The 18,717-nt window shown below is 41.7% G+C and overlaps 2 protein-coding genes across 4 annotated transcripts; both read left to right on the forward strand.

Annotated features, from left to right (window-relative positions):
* On the forward strand, positions 1 to 6,751 carry LOC113162352 (pre-B-cell leukemia transcription factor 1-like). 3 transcript variants are annotated; one of them, XM_026360435.1, is made up of 9 exons: positions 1 to 514; positions 1,533 to 1,606; positions 2,152 to 2,250; positions 4,434 to 4,678; positions 4,926 to 5,116; positions 5,242 to 5,377; positions 5,467 to 5,623; positions 6,078 to 6,143; positions 6,376 to 6,751. In XM_026360435.1, the coding sequence occupies exons 3-8, from the start codon at positions 2,223 to 2,225 to the stop codon at positions 6,119 to 6,121; spliced, it is 801 nt and encodes a 266-aa protein (XP_026216220.1). In that variant the 5' UTR covers positions 1 to 514; positions 1,533 to 1,606; positions 2,152 to 2,222; the 3' UTR covers positions 6,122 to 6,143; positions 6,376 to 6,751. The 3 variants fall into 3 exon arrangements, with proteins under 3 accessions (XP_026216220.1, XP_026216218.1, XP_026216219.1); XM_026360433.1 differs by having other exon boundaries at positions 1 to 585; positions 2,047 to 2,250; positions 6,376 to 6,750; XM_026360434.1 differs by having other exon boundaries at positions 2,047 to 2,250; positions 6,376 to 6,750.
* A 1,566-nt stretch (positions 6,752 to 8,317) lies between these two features.
* Positions 8,318 to 12,892, forward strand: LOC113162351 (basement membrane-specific heparan sulfate proteoglycan core protein-like). The gene is made up of 8 exons (XM_026360432.1): positions 8,318 to 8,470; positions 9,149 to 9,295; positions 9,378 to 9,512; positions 10,080 to 10,252; positions 10,332 to 10,518; positions 10,612 to 10,791; positions 11,031 to 11,297; positions 11,377 to 12,892. The coding sequence occupies exons 1-8, from the start codon at positions 8,422 to 8,424 to the stop codon at positions 11,379 to 11,381; spliced, it is 1,143 nt and encodes a 380-aa protein (XP_026216217.1). The 5' UTR covers positions 8,318 to 8,421; the 3' UTR covers positions 11,382 to 12,892.
* The last annotated feature ends 5,825 nt before the right edge of the window (positions 12,893 to 18,717 follow it).

The raw sequence follows: 18,717 nt of genomic DNA on the forward strand, positions 1-18,717 counted from the left end.
GATCAGCAGCCAGAGAGAAAGAAATCAGGGCTGAACAGCAGCTGATGGTACAAACATGACGCTCCTCGTCCTTTAGGAGACTCTGTCGACACTTTTAATGACCGGGCAGCTGTTCGGGGCTCATGAATAAAAGGAGAGCAGGCGCCGTTTGGAGACTTTTCCTCACTTTCCCCTGACAAACCTGTCTCACTTCTGTCTCTTCTCTTATGCTAAAACCTCCAAACAAGCAGCCAACTAGCAGTTTTGTGCCATTATTTACACACTTTTCAAGGTCCCAGTAATCTGAAAGTTGCAGAAGGAGCTCGCTTTGTCCTCCACCTCCTCCCATCTCTCCACGCTGCGACTCCAGCCACACTGGACGTATGGAGGACCAGAAGCGCATGATGCAGGCTCATATTGATCCCGACGACATAAGGAAACACCCTAACCTGGTCCACCAGCAGCAGGATATTGGTGCAATCCTCCAGCGGATCATGGCCATCACAGATGAGAGTCTGGATGAGGCCCAGGCCAGGTAACAACAGGGGTGCAAGACCAGGGCCTGGTAGAGGACAGAACATGTTTACTGAGCTGGGACTACACAGGGTAATATCTCCAGCACAGCATCCCTTCAGGCTTGCACAGTCTGTGCAACACTGTAATCACACAGCATGTACCCAGTTCTTTTTCCTGCAGCTGTGGATCACTAACCATCACCAACATGTAATGACCCAGAGAGGTGGGAGCTGGTGGAGTGAGTTACTACAGTTCCCCCCCATCCTCATGACACAAACACAGGACTGTTCACAAATGTTTTGCTTGGAAGTGATAGGGGATACTACAGTCTTAGTAGCCTGATGATAAGGTGATATTACTGTATGTTAGTTGTAAATTCACATTTAAGTGTGTGTTGGACATTACAACATTTACTTGTGTACAGTGGGAAGACAAAGTATGTGAACCTTTTTGGAATTGTTTTTTTGCATCATCTAAGTCAAGAGTATCAACAAATAATTTGCCAAACTCCAAAACGTTCGTTTTCTTGCCACTGTATGTATAACTAACATGGAGTGGTATCATCTTATCAGCCTGATTGACTGTCAGTCAAAATAATTTAAGATAAAATAATCAACAAAAAGCAGAGGTAGAGACATTTGTCCAGCTACATTCACATTGTCTAAATTCAAAATATTGTCTTTTTCACTTTCAGTTATTCAGACAGTATGTTTCTAGATTAATATGTTAATTATTTAATATGCATAATGCCAGAAAAGAGTGAAAATATATCCATCCCAGTTTCTCAGTGTTTTTCTCAGTTTATTGAATTTCATTTGAGAAATTTAACAATCTTTTAAATGTTTTGTTTGTTTCTTAAAAATTACCCCTTAAGTGTTAATTTAGTGTGCAGAACATAGACACATTTGACACATAATCAGCTATATTTCAGTGCACAATCTGTTGTTAATGGGTGTTGGTGCCTGTCGCTTACAAGCTGGAAACTTAAGACTGGTTTGAAATTCCCGATCCGTCTCTGTCTTTCTTTTCTGTAAAAGGAAACATGCTTTAAACTGCCACAGAATGAAGTCCGCTCTCTTCAGTGTCCTGTGTGAGATCAAAGAAAACACAGGTAAGTTGAATGAATATGTTGCATGCTTTTTTTATTTGATTAAATTTTATTTTAATAAAAAAAAAAGCTGCATGCTCATAAGGTTAAGCAGATTCACTTATTTGGTAGTGTGATGATTGTAGTTCAGGTTAACCCCACAGTTTGCATTCTGCACCTTTTCAACCTGACAGTATTATCATTGTACTAGATCAAATCAGGAATGTAAGGATAAAGGATTTAAAGGGAGAATACTGTTTATTTCATGATATTAAGGTCTAACTCATTGTTATTTATATATTTTAATACTGAGCCTTATGACACATCTGTGACAGAGGATGAGAGAGAGAGAGAGACTGGAGACAGAAACTGATTGTACATTAGCCCAGCTACCTCGATTCACCCAGTCTTACTTGTTATTAATGCATTGTCTCTCTTTCTCCCTCTCTTGCTCTCGTGCGCAGTGTGTCACACGCTCGCGCCTTCACTTTGTGATGGGATTTTTCTCAAACTCACCCTCTTCTGGCTGTCTTGGTGGTTTTTGATGATGCTCTCCTCCAAATGCTCAGATGGTGAACAGGCTAGAAGCACTACTGCTGCAGGAGCGTCATAACAACAGACGCTTTTGACTGAGAAATTCATGGGAGCAACAGGATCGTCTTATCTGGGTGATTAACATTAGGAACTTGTGCCATCAGTTAGGATGATGTAATGTTGTGAGTTACACGAACATAACAACAGTGATCTGGATTTCATGCAGTTAGTCTAATTTCACCAGTGCATTACTACACACTTTGCTTTTACTGTTTTTATGTGAACTGAAATCTTTGGTATGTAAAAAGAAAAAGATGTTGCACAGTTCCCACTGTCCACCATTCTCTTTCTATCTGCATATCTCTGACAGATTGCGCTGCCTCCCTCCCTCTGCTGTCATTGTCTCATTCTCTTCTCTTTCCTAAATTAGAACAATTGAAAATAACTTCTGACACCACAGCAACAATCAAACTCGCTGCTGTTTCCTCACATCCAGATCCTTCCTCTGGAGATACTGGCCTACCTTCTTGTGACCCTTTATCAATTTCTTTCTTCCCTCCTTTGACCCCTTTGTCATGCTATTTCCCATACAACACTCTATTTTTATCACCCAAAGTTTTGTGCACAGTGCACAAAATAAGACAGAGACAGCTGCACAGACAGAGGGGTGGTGCAGAGGTGAAAAGAAACAACAAGGAAAATAGAGACAGAGAGAGAGGAGCATGCTGAGGACAGATGGATAGATGAGGTGCAGGGAGAGGTAGAATTGGCTGTGTAACGTGGATTGGCAGACAGTCGATAATGTCCAGACCTCCAGAGTCCTGTCAGCCTCCTCGCTAAGCAGACGCTCAGCTGGGGACAGTGGATTTACTCAGCCACAGCTCATCTCTCTCTTTATTTACTGTGTGGGCAGTGTGTGAGGCTGACTCAGGGTCCAGACTTATTAGGGATTCATTAACATTAAAGTCACCTGGCCTTGTGCAAATATATTTTCCTTTCCTATTCAGGAGGTGTATGATAGTTGGATAAAATTGTAGGTGATCACGTGGAGTCTTTACGTGTTTGTGTACTGGAGAGGTTAGCCAGACGCAGACACTGTCATCGCTCTTGTTATGAGATCAGGAATATGAGACGATCCCTGGAATTGCCTAGTAATTGCCATCTAATTTGCGTAACTGAGCAAATTAACGACCTCTCCAATGAGCTTTCATTTTTCACTGAGTCTTTAGTTGCCCCTGAGAGATGATGTTAATTACCAGCTGTTTGTGTGTGTGTGTGTGTGTGTGTGTGTGTGTGTGTGTGTGTGTGTGTGTGTGTGAGAAAAGATTTTTGTGCACGACTGTCTGTTTCGTTTTTAGTTTGGGCATCATTCCCATAACAACAGTCCCTGTTTTAATTTATCCAAACCTCCCTCCTGTCAGTTTTTTAGCTCCTCTTGTCCAGTTTACTGCCTTCATTAATCACAGCTGCTTAAACAGAGCTTCTTATGCCGTCTAGTGTTAAATAACACTGGCTCGTCTGGGGCCGTTGAACTAGGTTTGCCTGAGGTTCAGTTTTACTGTCTGCTGTGTTGTTACCTTCAGTGTAAAGTACACTTTATTGATGTACTGTGTATTTAGAAAAAAAAATCTAAATTCTCTAAAAGACCCTGTGATGTGTGTGTGAGTGTTAGTGCTCTCTGCTGGCTGCAAAGGGAAAACTTAAAACACCTGAATCCTTAGTTTGTAAAAATCTGGTGTTACACAACATGTAGACTTGTTACAAGTGTTAGATGTAGCGAGCAGTGTAAAAAAGAAATCACAAAATTCCCACTAACTTAAAATCAAACCTCATATTTTGAGGTTTTGAGTTTCCACTTCATTCATCACACTCTGGATATATTTGTAGTTCGTCAAGTACAACATTCATACAGTGAGGTATTTGATTTGAAAACACTAACACATGAACTCGCAGTATTAGTTATTTAATTATCTATTTATCCATTTGCATTTGACATAGTGACACAGTACATATCAGCAGGGATTCTGAAAGCATCTTAAAAGTGTATACCGTATTGTATGTAGTGCTCTAGTTGTTGGAATTTATTCTATACATGTTTATTGTTAATGTTCTTACAGTTCAAATTCTGAACAGGTTGTGGTAAAGTAGTTTAAAAGAAGAAAATTAATTATTCATAATTATAGAAGTACGCTAGGAAGTAAGGGAGCACAGTGGTGTGTCAGGGTGGCTGTAAACGACTTGCTTAACTTGACCTTAACTTGACCTTAACTTGATTTGATTATATCACTTCTGCTGTGGTTCATATTCATCTCCACAGCCCTGAGTGTTAGAGGCATCCAAGAAGAGGTTCCTCCGGACCCCCAGTTGATGCGACTGGACAACATGCTGTTAGCAGAGGGAGTTGCTGGTCCAGAGAGAGGTGGGTTTTTTGCAGCAGCTGCAGCTGTTGCGGCTGCAGCTGAGGGATCGACCGATGACGGGAGCTTAGAACATGCCGACTACAGAGAAAAGCTTTCTCAGATACGACAGATCTACCACGCTGAGCTGGAGAAATATGAACAGGTGGGATATTTGAAAAAAGAACATCACATATTTTGCTGTTAAATGCTAATGTGATGGTTTAAATACTAAATAAATAAACCCTGTGTCTTTGTTGTTCAGAAGTGCAGAGAAATTAGGGAAGGACGTGATTAGTCTTAAATGGATATAATAAAAAATAAACAGCTAATGCTTCAGTTAGATTAAATTATTCCTTTGTCCCTCACTCTTTCCTTCATACCTGAACTTCTCACTGCTCCTTTCCATGCAGGCGTGCAATGAATTCACTGGCCATGTGATGAACCTGCTGAGGGAACAGTCCCGAACGCGACCCATCTCACCCAAAGAAATTGAGCGAATGGTGGAAATCATCCACCGCAAATTCAGCGCCATCCTGATGCAGTTAAAGCAGAGCACATGTGAAGCTGTCATGATCCTACGCTCCAGGTTCCTGGATGCCAGGTTTGTTTAGGCACATTTATTCCTCATCCTTCCTCCTCTTTACTTAAGTTTCTCAGGGACATTGTGACGAAAGGTATTCACAGTTTTTTTAGGCTTAATTGTAGCAATGGCTCCTTCTCTGTCAGGCGTACACGGAGAAACTTCAGCAAGCAGGCAACAGAGATTTTGAATGAATATTTTTACTCCCACCTTGCAAACCCCTACCCTAGTGAGGAGGCCAAGGAGGAGCTGGCCAAGAAGTGTTGCATCACAGTCGCTCAGGTCGCAACATCCAAAACACACTAGAATAGAAACCAATACAGCACACATTAGATTGGTCGAGTGTAATGAATTTCTGACTTGTTGTGCAGGTGGCTAACTGGTTTGGAAACAAGAGGATTCGGTATAAGAAGAACATTGCAAAGTTCCAGGGAGAAGCCAACCTGTATGCAATGAAGACAGCTGTGGATGCAGCTAGCGTGTCTTCACAGTCGAGCCAACTCAACTCCCCGGCTACACCAGACTCAGGTGAACACACACATTAAATAAAAAAAAAAGTCTAAATCTCCTCTGGCATTGTACTCATCCAAATCAAAGGACCTTTCTCCTGAAGAGCTGCAACAAATCACATGTTCCTAACTTCAACAGCCTCAATATCCCACTCTTCAGACTGCAGCAGACAGAACACAACAAGTCACACGAACCTGCTTTTCTATCGTTAGAGCTGTTGTTACATCCAGAAAGATATAGATAGATAGAAAACAGAGGAAACTTTCCGAGGTGACTCCTGTTCTGTCTGGCAGCAGACCTAGTGCTCGATGTTTTGGTGCCCTTGGCTATAGTAGATGTCCACTGGTGTCCCTGATGATGCCTTGTGTGCGATTGTGTCTTAGTTTTGTTAGACATTAAAATGTGTGAGCGTGTGTCATGATCCTACAGTCCTACGTGTGTGTGAAATCTGATGTTCCCTGTCCAACACTAGGAGGATACCCATCCCTGTGTTACACTCCTGACGGGAGGTTATGAGGAACCACCTCGCTGTCTCCATGTGAGTATCCACGCTGACACAATGTTGCTATAGTAACACACCCAGCAACCGAGTGGAAATGGAAACGACCTTTCCCTGTGTTCACATATGTTGCTGTGTGACGCATAGCTGTTTTACATTCACTGCACTGGATCACTAACTACAGATCAAGTATAAGGCAGTTAAAAGCGGACCAGTCCACGGGTACTTTCCCTGTTTCAGCTAACTTCTCCCTTCATGTTGTTCTCTGTAGGTTTGGCTGGCAGGACAGGATCCCTCCTTCCATCTCCCCTCTCCCACAGAGCTCTGACTCCGGCTGATGCCATACTTCCCCCCCCACTCCTCTTCCTGCCCCTTGGACTATTACAAACACGGACTGTGGGCTGAACTCCAGCCAAGCCCCAAACAGACTCTGCAATATTTCCCACAAATGTGCAGCTCTTCTCTTTAATTTTTCTCTGCGGTGCTGATCCTTTTCCACACCACTCCCATAGGTTTTTACCATTACTTCAGCCTTTATACTCATCATATTTTCCTTTTTTTAAAAAAAAAAAAAACTCAATTAATGATGAACTTATTTTTTCTTGAGCCAGATGTGAACAATCGTAGTAATTTGATCTACAATTGTGTTTGTATTTCTTCTTTAAAGATTTTTATTGCATACAGAAAGAAACATCTTCACTGTAGAAATAACCAAAAGTGAATAAACACATTCATTCATTTCTTACATTTTGTGCATTCTGTGTTGTTTTGTTTTTTGTACTGAGATTATATTTGTTTCTAACTAGATGATTATTAATACAATTTTACATCACTTATGTTGTGTAGATGCTTTTAAAGCAGTCAAACTAAAAGAAGGCGAGTTGTGTTTTTATGAATCTGTGCCATCTGGTGTTGAGCAGTGCGACTGCATCTAACTTGAGACATTTTGAAATGGTTTTCCTGCGAGACCAGGCTTGTGAAGCATCGACTCCACACTCTCTAGTTTTGTCTGCTTTCATTTTTTTCTGCTTTCTCATTTCTAGTTGATCAGTTGTGAATCTCATTGGTCTGTCGTCAGTGTTTCACATCAAAGTTTACAGGTGTTGAGCAGTATCACAGCATATGTGGAAACAAGTTTTAGAAAACCATTTGTGGCTTCAACTCTGAAAAAGCTGAGGAATTACCTCAAGTGTGTATGTCTGCTGAGTCAGTGTTAGCTGTAACCTAACCTCTGTAGCCTACAGCCCATCTCAAGGCTGCCTTAGCTGGTACTAGCATGTCCACTGTAAAAACAAGCAGTGTTATTGTTGTGTCATGCTGTAGTGCTCTTTTGTTACATAAGAAAAGTAAACTGTCACATTGCTGTAATACACAGTGATCATGACCCTACAGGATGTACATGATGTAATTATATTGGCCAATTCCTTAAAACCCTGAGACTTAGGAGGATGCTCTTTGAATAGTTCAAATTATGCTTCACTGAAGTCAATATTATTTCAAAGAAAACTTAATAATCTTTTTACTTTTGTTTATCTTACAAGGGAAAATGTCACTGCTTAGTTTTCTCGTGTGTGAGAATCCCAATCCAGACTTATCTAATCTAAGATTTGAAACAACATTGGTCACTCTCTCTTCTGTGATTTCTGTAATTGCTTTGGTGTTTTACTCAGGTTCTCTACATATTTATTTTATGTTTTCGTATTTAATTGTATTTAAGAATATTCTCCAACTTTACTTTAAGTAACTCACTGACACCCACATTCTGTGATTGAAGTCAAAACAGAAACTAATGACTATTGTACTTTGAGACGCCTTTGAATTCTTTGATCAGCCACTTATCACTGTAGGCTCACTGATCAATACAGACACATGGAGTGTTTGTCAGGAGAGTGATCATTGTCTTTGAAAGTAGAATAATACTGAAAGCTGAAGTGGTAAAACTGATGTTCCCGGGTAGTTCCTGAAGTTTGACAAACTTCAACATTGTTGCAAAGTCACAAGTTCAACATGTCTATTTTAGCCAGAATATGTCACACAACCTCTGTGCATGTAGATCAGTCAGTATCATTTAGTCAGTAACCATGAGGATAGTATCCAAATTTCTTTCAGGCACGCTGAACAATACATTATTAGTTACAAAATGGTAGAAATACAGTATCGCAGTGAAACGGTTTATACGTGACTGGCACTTGTACAGTGTTTGAATAGGGGAAGGGGTGAATGATAAGTGAGGGGTTAAAGGCCGAAAGTGATGTATCAGTGAGAAAATAAGACGGATAGAGTCAGAGAGTGATTGTCCTCCGGGGAGAAAGGGATCATGGATTTAGCACCCGCGGCTTTGTTCCTGTGTTCTTTATTATGTTCAGGTAATGAGTCTGAAACATCTGGATGTAATATTTCAGATGCGTCTTTCATCGTGGCAGCCTTCCTTTTAATTTGTCTTTGTCTTAGCTATCTGTCGAGAATTATGTTGTGGCATTTCTCATTTTGTGCTTTATACAAACTTGTTCTCAAACAGCAATGAGAAAAAAAAATGTAAAAAGTTCAACAACCGTGTTTTACAGAAGTGTCTCCGTACTTTGGATAATCCACAGGTCTCACTGTCAACTGTTTGTATTGCTACTAGTTTTTACTACTAAAGAAAGAGACTTTTTTGACTGTTATTGGTTTTAAAGCATTTTATTACTGGATACACACGACTTCTTACCATGCTAGTGATATGCATGGCTATAGCTTTTTATTTTTGTTCAATAATGCTGGGGTGAGGGTTTTATTTATAAAGGATGTGATTAATATCTTAATCTTAAATCAAAATCTTAATTTTATGAGGCTTTGATACGCTTTTTTGTGCAAACCTTTGCTTTGTCATTAAATAAAACTTTTGCTCAGCCTGTCTATTTGCTCAGGATGTTTGCTTTGGGCTTGTGTTTGTTTACTCTGTATTTTACTGAGACCTGACTAAAGGTTCACAGAGTTGCACTGCTCACGTGCGTGTTCTTGCCTGTGTGTGTTGATGGATTACCACTTCTCATCTCTCAATGCAGCGGCTGCTCAGGCTCCGGTCATCTCAGTGCAGCCTCGGATTGCTACTGTGCGCCAAGGCGAGTCGGTCAGCTTTAGGTGCCAGGTGGGAAGTGGTGCGCAGCCAGTCCAGTTGGAGTGGAGGAGAGCCAACAACCAAGCGTTACCAGGTCTGCTGCCATAACATGTAATCACAAACACTGTTCATACAATATCACCACCTGGGAGGTTTAATAGACTTTTTCCCCTTAGACAATGTTAAGATCGGTCCTGATGGCTCCGTGCTGACTGTTGCTAACGCTCGACCTGGCAACCAGGGCCAGTACCGCTGTCTGGCAGTCAACTCTGCAGGCCGCAGCACTGCTGCAGCTGTGCTGAATGTCAAACGTGAGCTTCTCTTCACAATTCACTTTAAAGTGATTTTATCTGAGCTTCTTTTTATTAAAAATAAAATTGGTGTTAGAGATTTCTTCATTTTGGCTCCTATAAACCCCACCCCCACCTGTGGGCCCCTGAAGCCATTAACAACATGCACCCAATGGCCAAAGCATGGTGTGTGCGTGCATCAGGTTATCATTTTAGAGCAGATGGTTCGTGTTTCAACCGGACATGTCTGTATTACCATGTGAACACAATGTGACAGCATGAAGGGGGTTCCTGCAGCGATGAATCCATATCAAATCATCACCTTATTATCACCCTTGCTCCCCTCGGTTTTATAGCAGTTGATGAGGAGTTTCATTCTCACTGCTCGCATATTAAGCAACTGTTTTCATAGAAAAGCTCTAAAAAATCTCCATATTAAATCTGTTAAACAACAAGAAGTAGATAGACCACGGTGGTAGAGAGAAACCTGTTGCCATTTCAACCTAAAATGCGTAACATGTCTGTGTTGTGTAAGGTTTTGCAGTTTTCTTTCATGTATCAGTCATGCTTGTGCGTCCTGTTCTTCAGATGCACCTAAAGTGCAGCTGACAGCAGAGGGCCCACTGCACGTCAGGATAGGTGACCCTGTGACAGTGGAGTGTCGCGCCACAGGCAGGCCACGGCCAACGCTGATGTGGAAACGGCAAGGCTCCACCCTGCAGCTGGTTACCACCGAGACAAGCGATGTCAACGTCATCCAGGTGAATTCTGAACATGTGCACAAATAACTCTCAGTCCTTCCTAATTTTTTTTAAAATAACAAACTCTTTCTGTCTTCAGTGGGCTGCAGTGCGTCCAGAGGACACAGGAGTTTACATTTGCCAGGCAGAGAACAGTGAAGGTGTGACTGAGGTTAAAATTGAAATCACCGTCGAGGTGGAGCCAGGAGCACCGGTGGCTTCAGTGAGCACTACAGAAATGACGGTGGTGGAGGGACATACAGTCACAATGGAGTGTCAGGCCAGTGGTGAGACGCTTGTGTTGTGTATACTCTACTCTTCTGTTGATACTCTCAGCTCTGCTCTCACTTCTAACGTTTCACTTTGTCTTTTCCTTCCAGGTTCCCCTGCACCTGTCATCACCTGGTCCAAGCTTCGAGCGCCATTGCCTTGGAAACACACGGTGGTCGGTGGTGTTCTGACACTGACCGATGTGGGCCGCCAAGACTCGGGACAATACATCTGCAATGCAACTAACATACATGGCTATAGCGAGGCGTACACGCAGATGGAGGTGGAGAGTGAGTACAAAACTCAGACGGTGAACACAGACATTCAGATTCATATGTCGATGTTTGAGTAAGAGAATAAGTTAGAGTGGCAAAAGAATTTGATACGTGACCCTTACATGGGGTGTATAGGTGTAGATATGGGGTTATTCACCATTGTCTGGCGCTATAAGTTAGTAAGGGCTAAATAAATAAATATTATAATATAAATGATGATAGAGGGTACGTTAATTGTCTTCTCCTTCATGCAGCTCCTCCATACGCCACCTGCCTGCCTGACCAGGTGAGACTTCACCCTGGCGACTCCCTGCGCATACAGTGTCTTGCCCATGGGTCTCATCCCATCCAATTCACGTGGAGCCGGGTGGGCAGGGCGAACCTGCCTGCAGGAACCGAGACCACAAGGGATGGAAGGCTGCTGATAGCTCACGTTAAACAGGGTGACAGCGGAACGTACAAGTGTGTGGCCACGAACCACATCGGCTCCAGTGAGGCACAGGCCAAAGTCATCGTAAGAGGTGAGCGGACGTTTAGGTAGGATCCATTTTAAATCCACAAAATGACAGACGCTCTGACCGTTCTCTGCTTGTTTTACAGCTTAAACCAAATCATCTATGCAGTGCTTACAACCTTCCTGGCATGAAGATGGTCAAAGGGTCAATACTGGGAAATGACAGAAAATTATATTTAATAGATTGAGAGCCATACTGTTAAGACCTTTGGCATTATTGTGCATATGAGGTTAATTTTTGTACTTTTATAGAAAATTGATACAGTTGCTATTGTTGCTTATTTCACACGCCTTTGAAGAGCTTTTCTCTGGTTTGCTGTGTGAATGAATATCCTTCAATATGTGAGTTTCTGATTTTACATTTAGCACATACAATATGAAGAAAAGGTTTTTGTTTAGGATATTGTTTGTTTGGGATTCAGACACATTCACCCTAGAAATTGTCGTTAATTTGCTTAATGTATAAAAAAGAATTCTGCCATTTCACAAACTCATTTCTTTAACCACATGGTGGCAATATGTTGCTTTCAGGATGAGGAATCTAATTCTCACACCCTTAACAACTGGAGGGACAGATGCAGTGCGCAATCTAAGTATTTGTTCCTGAAATGATTACATGTCACTCCCTGAGAATAAATCAAATAAAACTTGTGGCTGATCATTACAGCACTGTGTACACATGGACTGCCTCCTCCTCCCTGGAGAGGCAAAGTTCAGTTTGATCAGCCAAATGTGTTGAAATGTGACTCACTGATAGTCGGCCTGGTTACACAAAATTTCAAGCAGCTCTGCAAAATGTGGTGTAAGCTCAGCTTTTAGGGTTTATAGCTGCAGCAGAAGGTTGGAAAGAAAGCTCCTATTCCCAAAACTGCTGCTACAACACAGCCCCTATGTGCTATGTGTGACTGAATCGTCTATTGTAAAACTCCCTATCTCCTTCAGAAAAAACACTTTCCACTATTTCTCCCTCCATCTTCACAAACATCTTCAAAGCTGGAGTGGAAACATCTGCCCTCTGTCACCTCTGTCCACCCCCTCACTTCACAGACACTTGGAGGGAGGGAAGATGAAAAAGAGAAATTAAACGGACTCCGGGGGACATTAGAGGAGGGAAATGTACTTACATGTTTAATTAAAAGTGATGAAGAGCCACTGAGGTGGAAAACAAGGAAGGAATGCTTAAGAGACATAGAGGAAACTCCAAATCATTAAATCTGATCTCCCTCTTTCACTGCGCACGCTCTTGTATACATATTAACATGACATGGACATATTATAATCTCTAATGGAGCCTTAGATAAACAGAGAAGTTCACAGGAATCCAACTGGCGCCCCAGAAAAAGGATGTGCACTCAGTTTCAGAAGCATTGCGTTAGTTTACGTAACAGCAGCGGGGCTACATTTACTCTGGCCTGCACATTGCTTATGTTAGCATTAAGAGGCGAGGAAGGAAAGAAAAACAGTCACTCAACCTATACAAAGAGAGTTAAATGCTCCCAAATGAATCACTTTCTTTTACATCATATGATCCAGATGTGATTAAAAGCTGTCACTGTTTGTTGATCAGTATTTGTCTCTGTTGTAATAAAGTGCTGGGAAAAATCTGATCATTCAGGAAGGAACCAACGAGGTGAGAATTTCCCCAGGAAGTGATAGGTGGAAGGAGGGCGCCTATCAAGTCTGTTGCTATGGTTACCACGGTGAACCTAGATAAGCGCCGGCGGGACAGCGCTTTGTAGCAACAAGCGTTTCTTCAGGACGTAGGAAGGCAGCGCTGATGTGGCGATAGGGCAGTGGTTTCTGCTTTTCTGTAGGCTGCAGAGCTGAACATGAATGACGATGAATGAGCATAAATGTCACACGCTGCCTGAAATCTGGTCTCATGATGGCTCACTAAAATGTTGATATGTTCCTGTTTTAAAGTGCAGGAAGCCAACAGTTTGTTTGAAATGTTATACACAGACAGAGCATGAAATCCCTCTGTGAAAATACAGTTCAGCTGCTGGCAGGAAGAGATATGGGATTAACAGGTCACTGAGGAAGGAAACATAGGTTACATCATTTTCTGAATGCACAATATTATATCTAAACCTTAAACCTTTGCATATGACACAGCAATAAGGCAACCAGTGCGAATATTTCCCCTAAAAAACTGGATCGGGCCAAAGTATTGGAACTACTCAGGGATTCTCCACAGCAGTTTGGTGTCTTTCAGCTATTGTTTTGATTAAATGAACTTCAAGTTACCTATGTTTTGTCTAAAGGCCTTTAAATGTAAGAGATGTTAAGTAGACTGCTTTATTTTAGGGTTTCACAGCATTGTGAGTTTAATAAAAAAAGAAACACCTTTTGTTCTTATTTTACTTGTCTTATAAATGTTGACTTCACTAAAATGAAAAGTGTCGGTACTGGCTTGTGTGTGTCTGTGCTCTGCATATGTCTACACCTCTGCTGTTTCTGTTCTCAGTTTTATGTGCGCATTTTCACACCATTTTCATCTGCCTGCAACAAATACACATTGTGTAAAGTGTGTTTTCACAGTGGCTCACATGGCTGTTCAGTCGTGGTTTTAACAGGGGTTTGTGGAATCTATAACAAGGCTTGAGGCTATACCTTTTAGTTACTCTGTTAGTTAACATTGTCATCATCTACACTGGTCAAAAAGTTAAAGGAACCCTTTTAATTTCCGCTGTCACTCTGTTTAATGAACTGATGGTGTCAAATTAAAATTCTGGTCGGTTAAGCAGCTTTGGTGTTAATAAAAATTTTTTTTTAAGTTTTTGCCCTTATCTTTTTTGACTGTGTTTTCACTAGCTTTACACTTGGCTAGGGTCGGTGTCACTACTGGTACCATTGTCAGAAGGTTTGCTGTGTTTCTCGGCACAGTCTCAAGAGCACAGAGAAGATTCCAGGAGACAGACAGTTACTTTATGAGAGCTGGACTGGGCTGTACAAGGTCCTTAATGCATCAACAGGACTGGTATCTGCTCCTTTGTGCAAAGTGGAACAAGAAGCCCTACTAAATGACCTCCAGCAGGCCACTGGTGTGAATGTCTCTAACCAAACAATCAGAAACAGACTTCATGAAGGGTGGCCCGAGGGACAGACATCCTCTAGTGGCACATGGCATAGAACATGTGGACTGGCGGGCCTGCCACTGGTGCTTATCACAGATGAAAGCAGGTTGACTCTGACCACATGTGACAGATGTTTAAGGGTCTGGAGAAGCTGTGGAGAATGTTGCTGCTCAGCAGTTGTTGCTGGTCTGGGGAGGCATGTCCCTGAAGAGCTCCACAGGCTCCACATCAGGGTGTCTTTGAATTCAGCCTTGTGTAGAATGATCATTTTCGTGTCCTTCAGATGATGTGGCATCCCTTTGTTACTGACACATTACCCAGTCCATATCGGTATAAATATCCCCAGATATCGGATGTGTTTTCAAAGGGTTCCTCACGTGTTTTTTGAGCAGTGTGTAAACGCGCTCAGCCCTGTATGGCTGTTAGTCTCTTGTATTTCATGAATGCATTTTGGTTCTTTTAGAAGCCTCTATGAAAAGATCTTATACTGGTTGTTGGTGGTGACAGTACATACTTACATTCAGCGGTAGCTCACATTAAAATACAGTCAGGTCCATCCAGCTGTAAAGAAGCTGCGGTTGCTTGTTGCTTAGCAGCTTAAATACACAACAGTTTTACGGTGTTCTTACTCAAAACCACATTCATATCACACATAGTGCAAATGCACAATTTGTACCTATCTAGTCTTCCTGCATTGCACAAAGATGGTTTTTTATGTTTGCAACCATGGTGGATTGAAGGCAGATAATCTTACTGAATCTCAACCACGTGTGATTGTCTGCATGCATGCGTTCGTGTGTTTGTGTGTGTGTTAGTGTGTGTGTGTGTGTCCTTGTATCTTGTTGGCATGTCAGTGTGTTTGTGGCGTCACAGGAAAGCCACTTTGTGGTTTTAAAAAAAAGTTTGTGCAGCGCCTCCGGTTAAAATTAGACGGTATAAAAGCAGAAGAATGAAGGAGGCATGCACAGGTTGAAAGTCAGAGTTAGAAGAAGTGCACTATACTATAATACTATAACTATAGATGAGGCAGGATGAAATCTACTATTACTGGTTACATGTCTTATTAATGACACGGAAATGATGAATCAATTGTTGACAATACACAAACCCAAATAGAAGTCATGACTCTCAAAGAAGAGAGAGAGAAGCTAATGGATGCTGACAGAGTTTCATTTCTTAACTCATCGAGCTTGACTGGAAAATAAAATAAAACCATCCCGGAGCCGGTGAAAAATGTGTGTTGTTGCTATTGTGCCTGTCTCTGCACCCAACTGAGCTTCAGGATGTAGCCAACAAGTGGGACTTAGTGATTATGATCCATTTACTCTGTTTCCATATGGAAAGATACTGTTTGTGTGAGGGGGGCGTGACAGCAGCTCTGGGCACTGACATCAATGCTTGTTTCTTCCACAACATTCAAAATAAACTACAGAGACTTTCCACCAAGCCAGTGTGATGCAACAGTGGAGCAACTTTAACAGTACGCCATGACAATGACTTATTTCATCCTACACCAGACTTTGAAGAATGAATTGACTGTCACAGAAAAACACAATTTGTGGGCAGCAGGGGGATTGCAAGAAATATATTTTGCTGTGGGATCTTCTGTAGCTAACAGTGGATTAGTATTTGATTTATTGTTGACCACTTTCTGGATCTATTCAAACACTCCCATGGACCATTGTTGGATGGTGATCCTCACTTTGAAAACCATTTAAAGGAGCTTGTATCTTTCAAACAGTCAGACAGTGCTGAGAACACGAAACACTTCAAGACTGAAAAAAACTAATGCAGTTAGTAAGTAAATTAGCTTCTTTATGAAATCTGCAGAACTTTCCTTCATTCTCCCTCTGATTTTTGCCTTTTCTTTTAACTTTTATCGATGAGCTTGGTTGTAATTGAAAACCACATGCTTACATGCACAGCACACACACACACACACACACACACACACACACACACACACAGTGCGCACTTTTCACAAGTTGTGAAATGTGGTTGCTGACCAGTAGCCTATTACACAATCCACAAATGCTGAAGACAGCTATGACAAGCATGGCATGAAGGTGTTACACTGCAAACATACGCAGCTGGCTTTCTAGTGTATGAGTTTTTTTGTAGTTCCTGAAGCCTAATCATAAATGAAAGTGTGCATTTAGTCATGCACTAGCACACAACATGGGCAGGTGTTTGTAAGTCGCCAACTTGAAGTTGGCAGAAATAGAACTTTCAGTTGTCCCATGTTTCTCAAAGACAAATCTGCACAGCATGTGTTAAGTAAGCGCAACGATCAGCCATGTTGCATTTGCATGCATGCAGAATAGTGTCAGCACAAAAATGTGTTTAGGAGAAGGTTTCACTTCAGCTATTTTAATAAAACATAAATATGTAAGAATCTCGTGCCCACATGTATAGTAGGATCCAACAAGAGAGTAAGTAGAGGATGTGCTTTAGACACATTGTGGCTTCCTCGCAGCTGTTTAATAGTCACTTTAGTTACTTGTTTAAATGATAAATAATTTAAATGCTTGTTTCCCACTGACAGATCACATTTTCCCAAGCAGTTTCTCATTTTAGATGACTGATGGTCACAAAGGGCAGACGCCATTGAATGCATGTGGGATTCATCTTGATGCACACACACTCATGCACACACTGGCTGGACATTTCCATGGAAACACGCATCATTGTACAGATGCAGATGAAGTTGCATTTGCTTTTCACAACCTGAAAATGACATGCACACACACGCAGCACCTTATTAGGAAGATTTGATTCAGCTATTTGTTTATTTAACATGTTGAAGGGACACGAACTTGCATTCTCTCATCCTCTTCCTGCGTGCATGTGTGGGTGATTTGTCTGACTCCACTTGTCTGTTTATTTGTCTCCGCATGTCTGGCCCTCTGTCTGGAAGAATGTAATGAAAATGATGGTGCTTGAGAAAACCATGACAAGCGGACAATGAGAGACTGAAGGGAGGAAAAGACGGCTAGTTTCTTTCTCACTGCGTGTGACAGAATGGCTGTAGATTCATTATCAGCTTGTTATGACTGTGTCTTACAGCTGATGCGTGTTGTGAGGCGTTGCTTACCAATTCCACATCCACCACCACCACCACTGCATAGGACATGAACAGATAAACGGTAATTATCTCTAACCATGTCTCAAGTTTAAAAGTTTGTTTTTGCATACAGCACAAAAACCAGGACACTGTCTGTGAATCTAACTGGAACATGTATGTGTGTTATGTGTGTAAGTATGTAATGTCCTAATGCCACTTCCTCTGTATGATCTACAACATTTGCCCAGTCATAGCCAAGCATCCGTGACTAGGCATGGTCGGCCTGTAGATTTCGTCACATGCTAAAGTAAAGTGCTTTGCACTGTGAGCAATACTATTTTTCGATTTCAATACGGTGCACAACATATATGTATGTGACAAAGTGCAACTGAGCTGCTTTAAATGCAGTATCTAGTGCATATTAGATCAAAGGTTAGGCTACCATTAGCAACTCTGCTCCTCATATACCGCACATGAACAACTAGAACTAGAACTAGAAGACAGACAGAGAGCTGCGTAGTGCAGGGTGGATTCTCTCAGAAACAGTAAAAGTCAGCATTATAACCTTGCTTAAACTATCTACAGCTAAAACTAAGTTGCTTAACCTCTCAGGCCTGTTCCTATGAGTTCAGACATAATACTACAAGAAAATAGTAAATCTAATCATGGCAACTAAACTGCACGTGTGCTTGATAAATGCAGCAACAGTAACTGAGGGGACAGGGTTTGACTAACGAATGGTACCAGCAGTTAAGTTTGAGGTTTTTATTTTTTCATTGCTTGTGAAGCCATGTGTTTGCCACTGTACCAAATTAACCACTGAAACGGAAACATCATTACTTCCCTGAATGGCTTGTAGGCACTGAGTGACTATAATATGCTGCTGATGCAACATTAAGATACAGTTTAACATGTGTGGATACTTTTTAGTTCAGAGGTTACGTGTCTTTTACGCTGTTTTCTCTGAATCATCTCTTCTCTGAGTCTGTGATCCAGTGCATTTTGTAGCCGTCTGTGGGGGTGGGGTGTGTGTGTGTGTCTGTGTGTGTGTTGGGGTGGGGGGATTGTTGAGAAAATGCAGAAAGTTTGCCACTGGAATTAGGTGAAGGGCTGAACATTTGGAGTGAGAGGGGGAAAAGTAGGAGGAGATGAAGTAGGAGTAATGGGAGAATGGATATAAGATTGCTTACTGGCTAAACTCGAGTACAGCTGCAGCTGCTCAGACTGTGTTAGTCATTACTCTCTCTTCAGTCTCTGGTCCCTCCTCCTCTCTCCTGAGAGCATTG

This window comes from Anabas testudineus, chromosome 1, assembly GCF_900324465.2.
Source record: "Anabas testudineus chromosome 1, fAnaTes1.2, whole genome shotgun sequence".
Lineage (NCBI taxonomy): Eukaryota > Metazoa > Chordata > Actinopteri > Anabantiformes > Anabantidae > Anabas > Anabas testudineus.

Coding starts and splice junctions, on each gene's coding strand:
- LOC113162352 (XM_026360435.1), top strand. CDS start 2,223: ATGGGAGCAACAGGATCGTCTTATCTGG. Junction 5,117..5,241: donor TCCAGGTTCCTGGATGCCAG/GTTTGTTTAGGC, acceptor CTTCTCTGTCAG/GCGTACACGGAGAAACTTCA. Junction 5,378..5,466: donor GTTGCATCACAGTCGCTCAG/GTCGCAACATCC, acceptor CTTGTTGTGCAG/GTGGCTAACTGGTTTGGAAA.
- LOC113162351 (XM_026360432.1), top strand. CDS start 8,422: ATGGATTTAGCACCCGCGGCTTTGTTCCTGTGTTCTTTATTATGTTCA. Junction 10,253..10,331: donor GCGATGTCAACGTCATCCAG/GTGAATTCTGAA, acceptor TTCTGTCTTCAG/TGGGCTGCAGTGCGTCCAGA. Junction 10,519..10,611: donor AATGGAGTGTCAGGCCAGTG/GTGAGACGCTTG, acceptor TTTTCCTTCCAG/GTTCCCCTGCACCTGTCATC.